The sequence below is a fragment of the Pungitius pungitius genome, chromosome 17, assembly GCF_949316345.1.
Source record: "Pungitius pungitius chromosome 17, fPunPun2.1, whole genome shotgun sequence".
NCBI lineage: Eukaryota > Metazoa > Chordata > Actinopteri > Perciformes > Gasterosteidae > Pungitius > Pungitius pungitius.
Window position 1 is genome coordinate 11,812,783 of NC_084916.1, and position 18,992 is coordinate 11,831,774.

The 18,992-nt window shown below is 45.9% G+C and overlaps 2 protein-coding genes across 4 annotated transcripts in view; both read right to left on the reverse strand.

Annotated features, from left to right (window-relative positions):
• Nucleotides 1-6,527: 6,527 nt before the first annotated feature.
• LOC119219244 (uncharacterized) lies at nt 6,528-8,826 on the reverse strand. 2 transcript variants are annotated; one of them, XM_037474298.2, is made up of 7 exons: nt 8,695-8,826; nt 8,282-8,345; nt 7,863-8,082; nt 7,525-7,763; nt 7,186-7,430; nt 6,883-7,042; nt 6,528-6,726 (listed from the first exon to the last, which is right to left on the reverse strand). In XM_037474298.2, exons 3-7 carry the CDS (start codon nt 8,075-8,077, stop codon nt 6,683-6,685), a joined length of 903 nt encoding a protein of 300 aa, XP_037330195.2. In that variant the 5' UTR covers nt 8,078-8,082; nt 8,282-8,345; nt 8,695-8,826; the 3' UTR covers nt 6,528-6,682. The 2 variants fall into 2 exon arrangements, with proteins under 2 accessions (XP_037330195.2, XP_037330194.2); XM_037474297.2 differs by having other exon boundaries at nt 8,282-8,348.
• A 403-nt stretch (nt 8,827-9,229) lies between these two features.
• Nucleotides 9,230-18,992, reverse strand: part of cspg5b (chondroitin sulfate proteoglycan 5b) — a 10,557-nt gene continuing 794 nt past the window's right edge. The window contains exons 2-6 of one of the 2 annotated variants that reach the window (XM_037474296.2): nt 15,252-16,152; nt 14,226-14,414; nt 14,019-14,097; nt 11,765-11,932; nt 9,230-10,355 (exon numbers count right to left, since the gene is read on the reverse strand). In XM_037474296.2, coding sequence (XP_037330193.2) covers nt 9,738-10,355; nt 11,765-11,932; nt 14,019-14,097; nt 14,226-14,414; nt 15,252-16,152 — 1,955 coding nt within the window. In that variant the 3' untranslated portion in view covers nt 9,230-9,737. Of the gene's footprint in view, nt 10,356-11,764; nt 11,933-13,934; nt 14,098-14,225; nt 14,415-15,251; nt 16,153-18,992 lie in introns of both variants that reach the window. The other variant, XM_037474295.2, reaches the window with a different exon arrangement.

Sequence of the window (18,992 nt, forward strand, 5' to 3'; positions counted from 1 at the left end):
GTCTGGATCTTGTAATAAAGAGTAATTGCTTTGAACGTCCTGTGCCCTCTAGTTTATTTTTTTGTGTGAGACGCAACAGCACAGAGCCTGTCGTGTTTGATTTTAAAATGTATTTCGTCCCCCCCCTGCCCACCCCCCTGAAACCATGGTAACTGTTAGAGTGATGATGTCACTGGAGGATCCCCGAGCAGAGAGGGGATAAGAGAAGAAAAGAAAAGAAGGACAGTAAAACAAAACAAGAGAGGCAGATGTGGTGTAGAAATGTGCAATATCCTTGCAGGGTGCAGGATAAGAGGGGGGGGGGGGCAAGCAAGAGTGAGAGGAATACAAACAGCAGGAAATGGCTCTTGTTGGTTGGGGTGGAGGAAGGATTGTGCTAGAAGTTATAGAGGCAGATACAAAGGAGTGAAACAGGGAGAGGTGGTCGGGGAGGAAAGGAGAGGCAGGATGGAGGCTGCATGACAAAGGTTGACATTTGTGCATAAGAGGATAAATGAGGACATTAATGTTGCAGCAGGAACCGCTGGGCGCTTAAGTCTGTGTGTTTGTGTTATTGAAATAAATAATCAAATGAGAATCAGCTCCTCCAAATGGTAAGAACAAGACTGTGATGGACGTGGAACTCCGCAACATCTGCGGGTCCTCACACTCTGCATTGACGCCTTTCCCCCCCTGATTCAAACAGCTGGTTCACCCAGGAATGCGTGACGTGCGGTCGTCATTTTGATGCATGTATATTTAAGGTGGTGATTTAGTTAGAGGCAAAACAACATGCCACGGCGCGTATCTCCGTGAGGCGGCAGCAGGTCCTGGGAAATGGTCACGATGTCGTTTAGGAAGTTCTGCTCTGTGGAGCCTGCGCATCATCAAGCTCCTCGTGGTGTTGGTCGGAGGGTGAGAGCGGGGGGAGGGGGTTTGCTCACTGTCAAAGCAGAAGAGCAGGGGGAGAAGAGGATGGGTGCGCATGTGAAAGTGGGAGAGTTTTCACTGCGCTACGCCATCAAATTGAAGTAATGACCTGATTTTTGTATGAAACTCCTGGGAATTTGGAAGGGTTCAGGTATAGTATCAGTGGTAATAAATCATGTATTTTAGCAATAAAGGTTTTGATATCAGTCATCTAATGTCACTGATGTTAGCCTGTTAATATGAGTAATCTGATCACGTTCAGATAATAAGGGAAGTTCTATTTGCTTTCGGGACTCAACATGTTTTGACTTGAGGAGGACAAACACATTTTAGTGTTGGGTTGTGACCCGATCAAACAATAAAAAATATATAAAATAAATAATACAGAGCTAAGCAGGATGCGTTTAATATTCTAAATAATAAAATGATAAAACGGGAGTAAATGCCTTTCACAAGTTTTTTAAAGCCCTAGTTGACATCTTCGAAATGCTTTTTTTTTTTTTTCCTCAAAATGAACCCATCAAATACTAAAATATAAATCGATTTGACTGTGTCTATAGGTGTGGTTGCAGGTTGCAACCAACAGAGCAGACCCTCCGCTCGCTTCACGGCCTCGCGATGCTACAGCAACGCGGGAACACGTGGTCACGGCGTCCGCTCGGCTCGGAGGCCTCGCGTGCCCCGATGACACCAAAGGAGCAACGGGACGTCGGGCCGGCGGAGCCACAGTCTTCCTCCTCACGGGACCTCAGCTCCTCAGCGTGAGGCAGGAGGCTCTCTCCCTCGAGCCGGCGTTGGTTTCCGTCCGTTCTGAGTGCAAATCCAGGTTATCCAACTGCTTTCCTGTGTGCCAAACGGTCTGATGTCTGATCCCTGAAAGGATTCATGCTGGCTGGTTTTTAGCACATGTAAACATTTTGGGGGGGAATTACTTGAGTTTACTTACAGCGTGCGAGTGAAGGTCGCAGTGCGACCGTGACTCCAGTCTGACACGATGGATCCACTGCTCTACTTCTGCTGGCTCATTAGTAAAGAGGACGTAAAAGCAAACAGAGCATCCCCGCTCCATTGCTCTGCATGCACACACACACACACACACACACACACATTGTTCTATCCCCTCCAGCAAGCAACATCTTTTGCCCGCTAAGTGACTGGTCAGCACTTACGTTGTTACTTCCTTGGCCGGGTTTACACAAAACGTGTTGAAGTGACTGGAAGCACACACGCCAACACGCACAAACAGATCAGCGTGTGTGTGTGTGTGTTTGTGCAATATGAATTATTGAGTGTGTTATTTGAGGGACAGCTGGCTGTTGAACACATTAACTCCCTCAGTTAGAGAGCCGCTCGTAAGTCAGCGGTGGCAGAAGCGAGTCTCTAGACGGGAGGGGAGAGGGGAATTAGAGAATGTTAATGCAATTTCACACCGACTTTAGCATCAGTACACAACGAATTATAAAGTAGTTACATAAATTCTCAAGTCAATTAATATGAGCATTAATCTTCTCTCCAGAAAGAGAATAGGACGTTGTTCTTAGTAGACTAAATAGAATCACAGTCTGCAAACCGAGACGTATGAGGAACATTTAAAGTCTTCAATAGAGCCAGACACCCAAGCGCTGCATAATAGAGTGCATAATGTTTCCTTCCCATCGCGACAGAGAAGCGGCATCAAAGCCATAACTCTAACTTTAACAGTTATTTCTCCAAACTAGATGGAGATGAAGGGATCCCACATATATTTGAATGGATGTTTTTATTTGATTTATTATAATCTAATCTAACAAGAGGGCTTTGTCAACTCCACGCGAGAAAAGCGAAGAACCCTGCTCGTATTTTCACCTCCATCACCACACATCCCTTTAAGCCTCACTGCCGGTGTTCCCGCTGTGGCGAGCCCCTCCCTCGGTAAATTTGGGTTCCTTCCTTCCAGCACCACTGGGTGAAAGCAGGGTGCAGCCTTTGGGTCTCAACTTTCCTCTCCACAGGTGTTGTGTGTGCTTGTGTGTGTGTGTGTGTGTTTGCCTCTACTTATTTGACCTTAGAAAAACATATTTCTCATTGCGTTTTTTTGTGTCACTCTTAACTCTCAGCTAAAGCCCAACTTGGTGCCGAGACATCTCCATGGTAACAAGTGCCAATGGAGGAATGGGAGAGTAGAGTAGGCTTTAGAATGGGGGAGACAAGGAGAAGGCAACGTATGGGAACAAAGACCTACGTGTTCATAGTGGTTTGCCCAAAACATTCAGGCCTTCAACTCACCTTGTCGGATGCAGAAAAGTGGTCCGTTACACCGTTGGCTGTGCAGAATGTCGGCAATCTTCCTTTACCCCCTCACAGCACCAGCGTGAGCTGCAAAAGCACGTGCACGTGTGTTGTGGGGTTTAAAAAGAGCCGTGTGGTGACTGGGAGGTAAATGTCATCGGTTTTCAGCCGGAAACCTTCACCGCAAGAATGTGACGGCGGGATACCAAGTAAATCAATATGGAAGCCAGGGGGGGAAATTGCAGGAGGGGGGGGGGGGGGTTAAGAGAGAAGGATGTTACCGCGGGTGAAAACCTAAAAAAAAAAATTAAAAAAAAAAAAGAGAAGAAGCAAAGAAGGGAGAGAGGACTTATAGAGTGGAGATGACTGCTCCTCCTGTCTGGCATTTGCCAGAGAAAGTGAATAAATGTCACTCAAACAGAAATAAACAGTACATCAGTTTAGGACCTATTTTCAGCAGCGCATTAATAGACATTTGGTTTGTTTCTGGATATTTACAGAGGCAGGATGGTGCGTGTGGCATGGACTGAAAACATACTGCAATTACAGAACATGTCATGCAGCTCGCGGTTTTCAATAGATCTCGGCTAACAACGAGGTTAGTTCTGGTCATTTTATTGGAAGTGATAGAATATCACCAAACCCAAATCACACAAAGGCCTGCAACATATGTATAACTGAAACCAAGGTATGCGGATTAACACAAAAGAACACAAATGTGCTTTCTCTGATTTGGACTAACTCAATAAAAAGTGCCCACTTCTCATTAACACACACGCACACACAAAGTGATGTGCGAAGCTCTCATGCCTCAATAGAAAAACCATTTGGACTCACAGAGAGGAGCGGACTCAAAGACAACAAAAAGAGAGAGAAAGAAATTGAGTGGGAGGGAGACTCCCAATATCATGGAGTGTAAAACACACATACAAATTCAGTTCATTTTAAAATAAAATCTGTCTGGATTGCTGCAGACAGAGAAAATATTTTTGACCTTCCCGTTTCTTCCGAAGGTAAACGAATGAATCAAGATTTCGAAAAATAAATTGGCATTTGTATGAAAATGAAGTCAATTAACTGCATTTGGAGGGTAGGCCATTGCACTAATTAAAAACCTCCATCTGCTATATAGGCATCTTAGGAGATGTGTGTGTGTGTGTGAGGTAAGACAGGAGGGAGGACATAGCGAGAAAGATAAATTACATCTGTTTTGGGTCAGCAAAAAAACTTTGCAGCCTCACTTAAAGAGGCAGTAATGTAGCTGGCCTTTAGTTCAGACACACACACACACACTAATATCCACAGTAAGCAAAGATATAACCTTATCAACCCAGCTCAGCATTAGCTGCAGATCACATATGATTCATTGCATGCACGCACGCACACACACACGCAGACACACACACACACCTGTGTACTACCACAGCTCTCGTCGCCTCCCCTGCAGAGCTCTAAACGCCAAAGATCAGAAGAGATTGCCCTGATATCGGTATGATAACAGTATCAATTATCACAGTATCATGTCGAATCAGCCCACATTCCCTCACAGTCGACTGAGGTTGAATGCAAATGAAGATGCAGATCAGCAATTTCCAAGTACCAGGGGCCCTATCTGAATCGAAAGCAGCAGTGGATGTTGGACTGCAGGGCAACGGTGCCCCTCTGTGGTTGCTGCAGGAGCAGCATGCGCACACACACACACACACACACAACACACAAGACATGCAGAAAAGTGGGACAAGTTGGAGAGACGATGGTGCAAGGTGACATCTTAGAAGAGTAATGCAGCCCAGGGCAAGTCTCAGCCCGAGCATGAATCGTGTAATTGAGCCATATTCCTCCATTTATTTGCTCTCCGCACACCGTTCCGTATTTAATTTCACTGCTGCTTGAAATGTTTCCGGTTATAACTAAATGATAAATGGCAGGATGTTTATGACCTATAAAATAGATTGCAATGTCCTACGGCAAAAATATCTTGATACTAAAAACCTTTCCTGACATTAATAAGTTAAAATATCTTAATGGTCTCTCTTATCAGCTGCTCACAAAAAAATCAGGAAAAATGCATATTATTGCAATCAAACATTGTCATAAATAATAAATGTATAAGCATCTTTTTCACACATATCCTGGCTAATTCTTTTATTACAATGTGGGTTATTTCATGGAATGGCAAAAAAATACAGTAATTGCTATTTTAGTTTCACTGTCACACCAAAATGAAACTTTATCAAGTACACTGGGCTTCAAGAAGCCCTTACAAAATATGTATGGGGGCATTTCTCTAGTCAAAAAAAGAGACAGAGGGCATCTAAAGGACACATCATAAGCACTGTGCAGGTGGAGGAAGACAGGAGGGCTCTTTGGAGGCCTCAAGTGTCCATGCACGAAACAGAGACTACTTTAAAGCCTGTCAATTACCATTTTCATGTCAACACAGCCTATTGCTGAGGAGTACAGCAGGGAGGATAACGTCACCTTCACCCGGTCCATCTGGAAAGAGGCGTTTTTAATCCAGGAAACAGTCAAGAGAACAAAAGCTAGCTGAGCCACTGCAGCCTGCAACCACTGCGGAGGAGGTCACGTTGCATGAAATGGGCGTAGAGTCTTAATTGGAATCGCCCGAAGAAACAGAAGTGCCTTCTGCAAGAGGTAAGCAGATTCATGTCCTGAACGCCAAAGACAAAAAGCACTGCCCTTCACGTTATAAATAATACAGTAACCTGAGGAAAACATGCAGGAGAAACTGTAAAAAGGCTTCAAAGGGAATCCATGTGTGAACTAGATCAATATGACTGTGGGCATATGTGGTCTTTTTACTCTGTAGGCGATGTCAGACAGGTTTTAGTAGTCCAGGTATTTGTGCTGCTAAAACAGCCGCATCTGCTCTATGAATCTTAGCATTCTCCTTTGAGACAAAATCCCAACTTAAATGATAGAATCCTAGATCCAAATGGGTCTGGAGCGGCGGGGTCTAGATGCACATCGGCCCGATTCTGGACCAGACCTGTAATTTATTTCGACCTGTTCACAAAGCAGAGCCATTACTTTAAACTAACCCCAGAAATAGCTTGGATAATTCAACATGCTTCAATGGAAAAATATACTGCAACCGTAAAAAATTTAATTAAAAAAGGGGATTTACATGGATTTTTAGATTTGTATACCACACACACACACACACACACACACACACACACACACACACACACACACACACACACACACACACACACACACACACACACACACACACACACACACACACACACACACACACACACACACACACACACACACACACACACACACACACACACACACACACACACACACACACACACACACACACACACACACACACACACACACACACACACACACACACACACACACACACACTTATTTTTGGTCAGTGAGTGGCGGGTTGAGAGTGGCACGCCTCCTGGAGCTACCCCGGTCAGCTGCCAGGTTGAACCACCGAATTGCATGTTTGAGAATGTTATCGTCCGTGGCGTCGCGGGTCAAGTTGTTCTCTGACGGCATCTGCAACGACACGAGTGGATTGTACAAAATCCCATGAATCCTCAGTGGAACACATAGCAGACGTGCCGTCTAAACGCTAGAAAAGGACGCGGGAACTATGCAGAGTTTGAAGACCTCTGGATGGCTTCAAATTTTTCTATCAAATTAGTTACTTACGCAGGAGCAGCGTCTTTGATGTCATCTGGCTAAAAGCCCTTTTGCCATTCACCCCTTTCCAGTTGATGCTCTTCCCAACATCGTCACTGAACATGCGGGCGAGGATGTTCCACGTAACCCGTTTTGAGTCACGCCCTCCGATGGTTGCCAGGGAGGAAATCTAAAAACGGATTAAAAAAAAGCACCATTATATCTGATACTTTACAGACTGTTTAGCCACAACATTTCCAAGCAGGGCAATATCTAGTATTAATTAGATACAATAGTTCAGCTCTCGATTTTGATGCTTAAAACCAAACTCACCACACTCTTCTGCAGTCGAAAGTCGGGGGGATCACTGAGCCGTGCCTCAAAAAGATCCACTTCCTCCACGGTGCTCAGGGGAAACTGAACCGGGACTTCACTCAATTCAACTTCAGGGACAGTTGTCTGTTGCTTATTGTGAAGAAGATTGTCAAATCTTGCCAGCAATTGGTCCTGCTGCTGTTTCACTTGATCTAGCTGCTGTTTGATGTTCTCCATTAAACCCAGCATATGAATTTGAGCCGCTGTTGACACATATGTACGTGTTATGTTACACATATGGTTGAAGAAATAATTGGATGAAAGCTTTCACTTTGAATACGGAAACATCATGCTCACCACAGCAGGGAAAGCGGTCTAATCCAGGCAATCCCCATTGGGAAGAGAGTCCGAAATGGCTGCTTGTAGACGGTGTTTCTGCTGCTGGTCGTCCACTTTCATATTGCACAGGTGACGGAGAACGGGAGAGAGGAGCGGCAACAGTTGAAGGGACAACTGTCCCCCTAGTGGTTGTACCTCTGGCTCTTTTACGGAGATTTTCCTCCTCCTTTTCATCATCAGAGTCCTCAAAGAAATGTCTACAAAAGGGGGGGTAGAAAAATAATAATTTGTCATAACAGAACACAATGAGATGCTTTAAGGTAAAAAAAAATTAAAATGTATGTGTATTTACTCACACAGGCATTGGCTCGCTCTTTATAGGAATTGCCTCTACTTCAGACTCTTGATCGGACGTGTCGGAAGAAATATAGTTATTTGTCCTTTGCCTTCCCTGCAAGTATTTACCTAAAAATGTACAGTCCTCCCTAATTTGTTCCAGTCTTCTTTCAACATCTTGACGGCCCCTCCGTCTTAGGGTGGAGCTGGCGACAGGAACCGTCTTTCTCTTCATGTTATCTAGAAAAATATTAATTTTAAAAATTCAACAAATAAAGATCTTGATGGATTAAAACAACTCCTTGTGCTACAAGCATAACAATATCATTAAAACTACAACTTTCTTAAAGTTAGTTATGAAATTCCCTCTTAAATTAGTTTTTTTAAAGGTGCTGTGAAAACATTTCCCTCCAAACATGTGTGCATTAATGCTTGTTACCCAAGATGCAGCGGGGGGCCGTTTGTGGATTCCACGTGACCGTGTTACGTCCTGTAGCTGGATCCTGCTATACAGAAAATATGTTTTATTGACAATGCCTGAATCAAAACAACCGGAAAAGAAAGAAACCAACTTAAACTAAACTGCACCATGCGGGAGGTGAGTGTAGTCAGGCAGAAGTGGAGGTATTTGTCACCAAATGACACACACACACACACACACACACACACACACTCACTCAACAACGTAAAAGTATTCATTTATCCTTCTAGGTCACCGTCCTATCGAAATCTTCAATTTGTTTTGCTATGAACTAAAAAAAGAACACACCGTGTTTCGAAAATGTTACTCTTGAAAATGTTTTTAAAGCTATTTTCAACATTAAAAAAGCAAGAAAAAACCGCTTAACAAACCAAGGTGGATCAGCCCGTCCCGTTCTCCGTTGCCTGGGTCCTAATGGTAGGCGGCCTGCGTCCTGCCTGCAGTATTTGAGCTAGCGGAGGAAAATGCGCGTTCATGTGCGCGATCCGGAGGCGGGGCGGATCTGCTGCGGGCGCGTGGCCGAGTCCTGTGAGACGGTGCGCGGCTCTGGCGACCTGGCGGCGGACCCGCCCCTGAGTCCAGCGCTATCCGGGCTGCATCTTGGTTTTTAGTAATCACTACGAAATGTGGAGACGTTGTCAATCACTTCTTTTGCACGTGCGCTGCCAAATGAAATCACGGTAGACAGACGCTGAACATTAAAATGCGATTCCTGTGATTTACTGCATTGGTTTTATTCCACTGATGGCGTTGCATCTGAAGTGTGCGCAGAGCCACCAGACGGCAGTAGAGACCATCATATCCTTTCAGCTCAGTTTGCTTGTCTCTTCTCTGTCTGTTTTAGTCTTCGTTTTTTCCTCTCTGCTCTTTTCCCCCCATCTTTAGAACACAATATTACACACTTCGTTGTTTTGTCTATTTATTGAGGATTATAAACATGAAAAACATACCAAAAAGCCTGTGAAAACATGAAATAATTGTTCACATTGAATAGCAAAATATTTATACAAAGCATTGATAATACTAAGGCTAATGACATCAACCTATCAATGAACATTATTTTCAACGGTCGCTGACGTTGGCACCATGCTAGGAGAGCATGTTCACATGTAGGGGTTCGTTTTTTGTGCAGTGTTTTTGTGTGTGTGAGCGTATTTCGGTGCATCCACGTCTGAGTTTTAGAGAGTGTGGTGTATGCAGAGTTGTAGTGTTCTGGTTCTTTCGAGCAGGCCAGGTGACATACTCCTCAGGCTATAAACGCGAGGAGGCAAGGTGCAGAGATATATGATGGATGGAGAATCTATCTATCGCTAATAAAAAAAAGTTAGAGCCACGATGGACATGCCACTGAGCCGATTAGTTTGTGACAGATGTTTGTGTGTGTGTGAATGTATGAGGCTGGCTGGAGGCCAGGTCAAGAGAGTGGCGGCAGAGATCGGGTGCTGACCGGGCTGTACTTCACCCTGGATGGAGATGGCGAAGGTTGGGTCAGGTGAGGGGTAGAGGGTGATGGACGAATGTGTCCGCTCCGGGACTCTCTCCCGGTCCCAGAGCACTCTGAGCCAGGACCTTGCAACCGACCTCTGGGCCTGCGCAACTCAGGTGGGGTGGTGGTGGAGGAGGAGGAGGAGGAGGTGGTTGGCATGCATTTGAACTTAGAGGGGGAGTGATGGGAAGACAAGTGGCAGGTGGGGGAAGGATATCCACCAGGAGCAGAGTGATGACCGGGTGATGGGTGGCGACCGGGTGACGGGTGACGGCAAGGTGAAGATCGCCCCCCAGACAAGGCTTTGTCGTTACTGTTTGGGTGGTCCTTGGTGTACCTCGGGGATTTGGGCGACTTGGGCGACTTGGGTGTTTTGGGCGATTTAGGTATTGGTATTGGATGAGAGCAGTAAGAGTTGGCACTGGGAGGGTCTCCGTTGTTGGCAACCTTGTACAGGAAGACGTCATACTGTAGAGGCGAGCTGGTCTCTGAGTGGAGCTTGGCCTCTTTGGGGAAGAGCACTTCCAGGCCGATAGTGACTCCATCCTGATGTTGAAATATGGAAAGTAGAGGAAAAGGATGGAAATATGTAGAAGGCCAGAATGAAGAAATAAAAAAATATAGAAAGAAATATACAGGCATGGATGAATTATGAGACAACAAACCCCTGGGCACAGACGCGGGGTCTGAAATCTGTAACAACTGATGCCATGGCCACTTTCTGGGCAGGATAAACAACACTGACACGTCATCACCTTTTGAGTTAAAACAACAATACGTGACTATTCACGCATACGGCAAATGGAGCAACACTAGCATTCATTTGGAGTCTTTTTTGTAATTAACGAATGAATGTAAGTCTCTGCTGAATGTTAAATTTCTTCATGGTTTACCCAGCAACAACACTGAGGTTTTAAGTAAAAATCCAGCGTAAAATATGAATGTTCTCAGAAGAAGGATTAAAAAAAGAGGTATATTTCTGTGGTGGCTTCCATTCAATTTGCAGAGCTGTCCGTGGTGCTGAATCGGCACACTGTAACCATTGTTTGTGTGGTGTAATCTGTCGGCGGCCTATACTGTAACACACAAGCGGGGTCAGCAGTGCAGCCAGTTATTGTTAGCAGGGGAGCCGTTTGGGCAGTAGTTAGCTTCATGATGAGCAGGCATGCAAAGAAAGAGAGAGAACAAGAAGGAAAGTATAGAGCTCAGAGCAACACACAGGGACAAGCTGGATAAAATTAAAAAGATTTATTCCAACAACTGTGAACTATAATTCTCCATACCCCAAAAAGTACAAAAGAACCTCAAGTACATTAAAGTATTATAAATCACATTGAAAACCAAGATAGGTTCAAATATCAACTTCAAGCAATTATTTTGACCTCATGTAATCTAGACAAATCCACTTATTATGTCAAACATGAATGTTCCGCAAATACAGATTCACTTGATTTCCACTTACTTCTTTTGCAAATATTACGTTTTCAGACACTTTGTCAATAACAACAATGCATGCGGGCAGAGAGAGACAGTAAGGCGGGAGAGGCAGAGGAAGGGGAGGGGGGGGAGGGGGCGGGGAGACAATGAAGGAGCGAGAGTTCGTTGGCCAAAGACCAAGGCAGGGCATCAGTAGAGAGGGAAGTAAGTCATTAATTGGTCCAAGCCAGAGATTTTAGTCCAGCTTAAGAGGCAATAGAGGAAAGAAAGGAGGTGCCACTATCTGATCAGCATCGCCATGGCAGCCTTGTAAACAGGACCATTGTGCTTCTCGAGTTGTATCCTTAAATTTATGTGGTGCTTGCTTTTGACATTAGGCCTGATTGGACTGTTAAAAACACGCAGTGTGCAACATTAAACAACAATCTCCTCTAGTTTGTGTGCTCGTTAAATGTAGGTGATCTGGATCTCTGTGGCATCTGGTGATATTATACCAGGTTGTTCTGGAGCGAGTTTACCTCGGCGCTCTCCTCAGTGTTGTTAGGGGTGTGGCGGCCGTGGTCGTGGGCGACGGAGGTCGGGCGGTTGTTCTCGCGTTTGGGGGAATGCGAGTTGAGGATATTCATTGACCCCTCTTCCTTGGCTTGAGGGGGCTTGGCTGGGTATTCCTGCTTCTGAGGATCATCCTGTGGGGGAAGTTTATTACCTTTTTAAAACATGCCATCACAGTTTTATGTACAAACACACCTGAATACACACACACGCAGGACGCAATACGACAAAGTTCCAATTTTTTGGAACACCTTTTATGCCTCAGATGCTTTGTTAATAGATACCTTTTGTATATAAAGTGTGCATTACACATCATTTGAATGGACTGGGTAACACTTCTTGACATTTCCAATAAACTGGAGGAGATCATTTGAAAGGGAACAGCAGAAAAGAATAAGCTGGCTACATGATGTGTATTGGGAGTCTGCACTCTCCCTCAATAATAGTAGGGCAGGTGTCATTTTTCACACAGCTGTTTTTTTTAAGCATTATTAAGCTGATACGGGTCACTCTATGGGCTGATACTGATATTGTATGCTTATAATTTTCAACCAATCCAGGCTCAGCATTAAAAAAAAAAAACAATCCCACCTCTGACATTTAAAAAACTGCATTGCAGACAAAGTGTCTTCACAGGCTTTTTAGCCTCTGACCTGACATTCAGAGCGTCCCGAAGTCACAGACACGCATTCATAACCACTGCACTTAAATGCCAGCCGAGCGCGGAGAGCACTGTTTTTTATTTTTTTTAAATTAGCCCAGCCAGGTATTGCAAATGGACGGCAAATTAATACATGAGTTTGAAAATCCATCCGCCTGCGCTTGTGTTTGCGTGCTACAATCATTTAAAGAGCTGTATTTGTCAATGACAACAAAACTATTGTGTACGTCTGCATGCGTCGGCTTGTAAATTACCAAGCCATCGATTGATTGGCGTGTCACAGACATCTGAAGGTCGTGGGGACAGCAGGCCGTAAGTAGGGCACCATCGATTGGCCCCACTGGCTACTGCTGGACAAAAGTCGCTAAACGGCCTTTCACATTAGAGACAACACGTTCAAAAAGCTTAAAGTTCTGGGAGCCGCATGGCTTTGTTCTGTTATGATATTATTCGCTGCTCATGAATAATCTCTGCTCATATGAGCCTCTGTTAACAAGAGTTTCTATTGTTTATTGAGGTTCGGAATTTAAGAAAGCATCAGTAAACCTACATATTTTTGTTAGCTTAATTACCCAGTTACTAAGCGACGGTTGAACACTGTACACCACGGTCACAAAACCCCACGAACACACAAACATGGAATGAAATGAATGCATGGATTAATGTGTTGGATAGAACCGTATAGAAGCACAACATGCACAACCTTGGCCGGAGGAAAAGGGGAAACCTGCGACACAGGGACCTTGAAATGGCCGACTGAACTAGCGAAGCCGGCAGTTAAAACAAAATGGAGGCCGAGCTTTCTCCTAAAGCTTCCCCGGGAAGCTGCGAAGGCACAGGTAAGTGTGCGGGAACTAGCTATTTAATCACACGGCTTAACACCTATTTGCGGGATTCTTTGCGCGGGGGGAGTGAGTAATCATTTCTACCTACACAGCGTTCCTGGAATGCAGCTGATACGAGATCAGCCGCTGAAATAGTTTGGGGGGAGCGGGGCCTGCGGTAAAGTGGCATCTAGCAGCCGCACACAGTGGGTTCAAAGCAAAGCCAGGGAGGGGTATTGCTGTGGCGCAATGTGGGGATTTCCGCCGTGCTTACCTTGAAGTGATTATAAGAGTTTCTGGGTTTACATTCCCAGGTATAGCTGGTTGTTGATGGCTTCTGACGGGGACAGCGTTAAACACACACAAACTAGACAATTGAAATTTTAGGTGGGAATCCCATTTTCGCAGCACACTTCACACGGATGCGTGCATAACATTACGAGCTACAGATGGATGGCAATGAATGGAGACAGAAAGACGGATACAAAAAAACAAATCACGGACAGTAGAGAAAAACAGCGGAGTCGACTTCATGAACAACGAGGGAAAACAGATGGAGAACACAGAGATGGACCGAGAAAGGAAAACGTCACACAAAGACAGTGAGCAACAGAGGTTGAATGGAAGGAGAAGAGGAAAGTTGTGGCGTACCTGACAGATAATGTTGTCATAGTACGCCAGGTTGTGAGTGTGAGCTTGCGGAGCGATCGGAGGGGTGTCGCACAGTTTTCTTACGTTTGGCTGCGAGCCGTCGGCTGTTGTGGAAACGGAGAGGCCGTCTGTCTGAGGCTCGCTGCTCTGTGGGCGGTACTTACTGAAGGAGGCAAAAGGTGGGGAGGTTTGTGACAAAAATATTCTGCTGCGTCGCTTCGCACAGTGTGAAACATTGGCTTGAATCCCCTTGGACATCTCACACACACACACACACAGACACACACACACCTGCGTTTGCGAAGGCGCATGTTCTCACTCTTGAGGCGGTGCAGCCTCTTGGCAAAGAACACGATGATCATGAAGAGGAAGATGACCACCAGGGAGGCCACGCCCACCACCGCACACATCACCTGGAACTCAGTGACCGCCCAATCGCAGCGCGTGCCCTTGTTCCAGATGTAGTCCTGCACATTGCACCTGGATGTCAGGCAACACAAACACGTCATTAATAACACATCGTTCTCTGCTCCTACAGCGGTTCAAACCCACTGAACGACCATATTTACCATATTTATATCCACAGCATGTGGTAAAGAGTATATGTTGTACTAAGAAGTGCTGCATAATGTCCTGAGGTCTGTCCAGCAAAGCAAGGATTCGACCTGCAGCCGAGCCTTTAATAAGCTCAAACGATCAGCGTACGTGCGTGCATGTGTGAGCGTGTGTGTGTGTGTTTCCCATATTCTTTTTTCTGTGCAATTGAATACAAATGATTGGACGTTTGTTTGAAGCGTGTCCGCATGAGTGTGAGAAAATGTGTGTGTGTGTGCTGTTAATCAGCAGGTATCTGAGATGAGCAACAGTGTACCTCCGAGCTTACACTGGGTCCACCGCATAGAACAGATGGTGCTAGCAAGGCGTGGTGTGTGTGTGTGTGTGTGTGTCCCTCCCTGACCTCACTGTATTGTCCTTATACTTCATGTGTAAATCTAATCCTTTGGCGACCCCGCTGTGATCTTCTGGAACCCACACGACGCTTTAAGCCAACCATCTATGTGTGTGTCTGTGTTTTCAGCGTCTGGTGTGTCCTAAATCTTTTCTTTTGTTTTGGAAGGGGAACGTAGTGGAAATCATACCAAGACAATTAAAATGGGCAATGTGTTTGAGCCTTACAGTCCCCCCCCCCCAACACCCTTGTTGCCAATCACATACTGAACAGTACCAATACTGCTATGAGGAAAAGAAGAATGTGTAATCTTTGTTAAAACAAAAAAAGTAAAATTAGTCAAATTACAAAATTAAAATAGTTTTGACCTGCAGAAGGCTCCCATTCCCGCCACCACAGTGCAAACTCCTCCATTGAAGCAGAAATTGGGTTGGTTGTCACACTGAGACACACAAACCCCAGGTCCAGAGCGCACAAAGCCCAGTCTGCAGCCGTCGGCCCCCATGGCGCCGAAGCCGAACCCATCCGCTATCTCCGTCCCGGGCATGGGAATAGCTGGTAAGGAGGGCCCGCTGGCCATGTTAGGCCTCCTGTTGGCAGGAGCGACAGGAACAGCAGGGGCGGCAGGAGCGGCAGGAGCTGCAGGAGAAGCAGGAGAAGCAGGAGAAGCAGGAGAAGCTGGAGAAGCAGGAGAAGCAGGAGAGGCTGGAGAAGCAGGAGAAGCAGGAGAGGCAGGGGCAGCAGAAGAACCAGCCAGGAGTGGATTCTCGTCCTCCATTTCAGGAGGGGGGGAAGGCGTGGGCTCAGGTTCTGGAGTCGGGCCCAGCGCCGACAGATCGTTTTCAGGGGACAGGTAGTCGTAAAAGTCTGACAGCCCCCATGCTGTTAGGTCTCCACCTTTTTGTTTCTGGGATTTGGGGGCTTTGGCCCAATCCAGAGCGACATCGGAGGGCACAATATCAGGCGCAGGGCTGTGAAACTCGACGGTGATGACGTCATCGGACATGGGGTTTCCGGGCTGGTCTGGACCCGCCCCTCCGGCCGTGAGCTCGTCCCCCACAGGTGAGTCCTCCTCTTCAACGTCTAGGTGGGCATGTTTGTGGAGATGTTGGGTGGAGCCGAGTGGGAGTTTGGCCCCGAGCCCCGCTCCAATCAGGTGGTCCCGCTCAGCCGAGTCGTCACTGAGCACCATCCTGGTGTTCAGTGCCTCCTTGCTCAAAGATGATTGGTTGTGGTGGTGATGATGATGCCTTATCAGCGAGTGCCTCCCTGTCAGTCAGACACACAAAATGGGAATTTATGAAGCAGGCCAGTAATTTAATGGTCTCCCTTGAGTTTTTCCCCCCCCCTTTCTTCCTTTTTCACATCCTCTGGTTACGATACTGCTGGATATTTTAGAATAGATTTTGTCGTTTTTTTCTGGATATTCTGTTACATCCTCTGGCGTGTATCTATGAATATGAAAAACTGCTTTTATTTTTTAATTGGAGCTAGTCCCAAGGTGACCGTGTTTTGTTGGATAAACATTATGGCTCAAGGATGATAAATTAATCATTTAAAAGGGTCCCTACTGTTATACTAGAGATGCCTTATGGCCGTATCAGGTTTGTCGAGTCACAACATACTCCACCGTAAATTCCGCTGAATTCGACAACACGCAGTACAATGCAAATGTGCAACTACGCCCAAAACGTGTTCTCATCAGAGATTTGATTTGTTGCAAAGTGCAGCTCTGCAAACGAACCTGCTGTGGTTTGAGAGCTGAGTGATTAATTGTCAAGGAAATGAGAACAAAGGCTGAAGACTGTGGTGTAATCAGACTGCAGTGATGTGGGATTAAGCCCATTGAGTGACTGACTAATGTGCTCTGTTGATGGAGCATGGGTCAGGATTAGATTAGGCTTTAAAGCAATGGGTTAGAGGCCGACTGGTCAGACACTTCTCCTGCCCTTGGCAATCTTGCATGAAAGATGCACAGAAAAAAAGAGAAGACAGCAACCGGGGAGGTCTTAAAAAACCTTTTAATTACAAACTCATTTTGTGCAGCTATGTTCAAACTCAAAGAAGGATTTTTAATGATTTTTTTTTTTTTGCGAAGCTAATTTCGGAATTGCACCAGAGGTTCTGGGGACAAAATACTTGGCCGGACGACTTCTCTCCCACTGGCACCCTGAAATCGCTGTGTCCTTGGAGATCACTGCTTTCAGTGTCTGACGCTTTATTCACAGCTAATAGCAAAACCATCTGAACGTGCCTCGAGTCACGAAGACTAGTGTTGGCGGAGGAACCGTGAGATTCACCTCTCACACACACACACACACACACACACACCCTGAGACGCACACTGCAGTTGCCATGGTGAGATGTAAAGGGGTGCCATGTTGAAAGGAAGAGTGGGGCGAGGGAGCTGCAGTGGAAACAGAGAATCCAGTGTTTGTGCTCTCGCTCTCTCTCTTGTTTTTCAATCAATCAGCCAGTAAGTGTTTTACGCCAACTCCGGGCTCTGGGAAAAATACCAAGGTTGGGAAGGAACTTGAATGCTTCACAGTTTGTGAACGAGATGGACATGCACCACCAGTTAAGGCTGATTAAGACTGACTTCAATTTCATTTAAAGGTTCAATCTGCCAATTTGTTCCCTATTGAGACTTCCAGCACCATGTAAGATGCTGTCAGTCTTTTGGCGATTACAAGAGCAAACAGCAACATGCAGAGATTACAAGCGTAACTCAAGCACGTACACACACACACACACACACACACTCCCCTGCTACGCCTTTTTTTAACCGCCCTTCGCCTCTGGCATCACACTGAGCATGTCACCAAGAGGACATTTTATACCTGAAGTCGCTGTGATTGGCTAGAGGGCTGATTCCCATGAGCCTTTTCATCTAGCCAGCAAGACAGTTACAATTATTGATTGGCGACTGCTGTTGCTGGATGGAGACACAACTTGGGATACACGTCCACGCCGCCATATTTAGTCCGCATTCAGATTAAGGTTGCAGTTAATACACAGGGAATCTAAACTAACACCAATTATGGTTTCTTCAACCGGCAACATCCAGCCCCATTATATTCATGGCTGCAGTGTGTGTGAGTGTGTGTGCGATTGTGAATAAAAAGGAGTCAGTGGTGGGGGGGGGGGGATGATGATGATCTGATCTAATGTGACTTATCGTGAGCTTTTGGGGGCTGCAAGGCAGATGGACCTCACAGTATGCACGCGCTCAAAGCCCCTGTGCCTGGATCTCATCCATATTACCACCAGGACAATCTGTGTCTGTACGTTTCCGAGGATGGACTTATTGGTTTTTACGTAAAGCTGAAATGATTAGTCGATTAATTAATTACCTGACTAATCTGCAGGAGACCCCCCAAAAATGCTGCTTTCCTTCATCCCTCTTGGGCTTTAGAAGTTGGGATGGCCGTGTTGCCCATGTCCTTATAATTTAAGCAAAATGTTGAATGAATTGAAATAAGCCTTTTGCAGGAATGTAAGGCTATATGTCCCGCTATGTCTGCTGTGGTTTACCTTTATGCTCGTTCCATTCTCATTAAACGTCCACATTCAACCCAGAGGGACAGAAAAGCGAGTACTTTTAATGGCACACATGTGTCGACAGCCACGTGGTCTCTGTGATTTAAAGCATGCCAGCGTATTATACCGGTCAATATGTCACAGTGGTAACGCCTGGTTACACATTGAGGGCGGCGAGAGGAAGGGGGAGGAGGGGGGGGGGCGCTACAGCGGCAGCGCGTGCACACGTGAACCTCGGCGAACCTCCGCGTGCACGAGCCACCCTGTTGCTGGGCAGCGGTAGTGATCATTTTTTATTTTTGCCACTTTTGCACCTAATCCCGTCTTTGTCTGGTCACCCACCGCGAGACTACAGCCTCTCTCTCTCTCTCTCTTCCAGATGTTTCCTTCTTTAGGAATTGCAGCCTAACAAACCAGTTACCTTTGAATGATAGTAGAGGAGGGTGATGTTTGCTTTTTCTTTTCTGAATGGGTCCTGGCCAGAGCCGGTGGTTCGAGTGTCACTAGTGGTCGATACAGCAGCTCTCACCAAATATGTGGGCAGACATTATCAGATCACGCGAATTGAA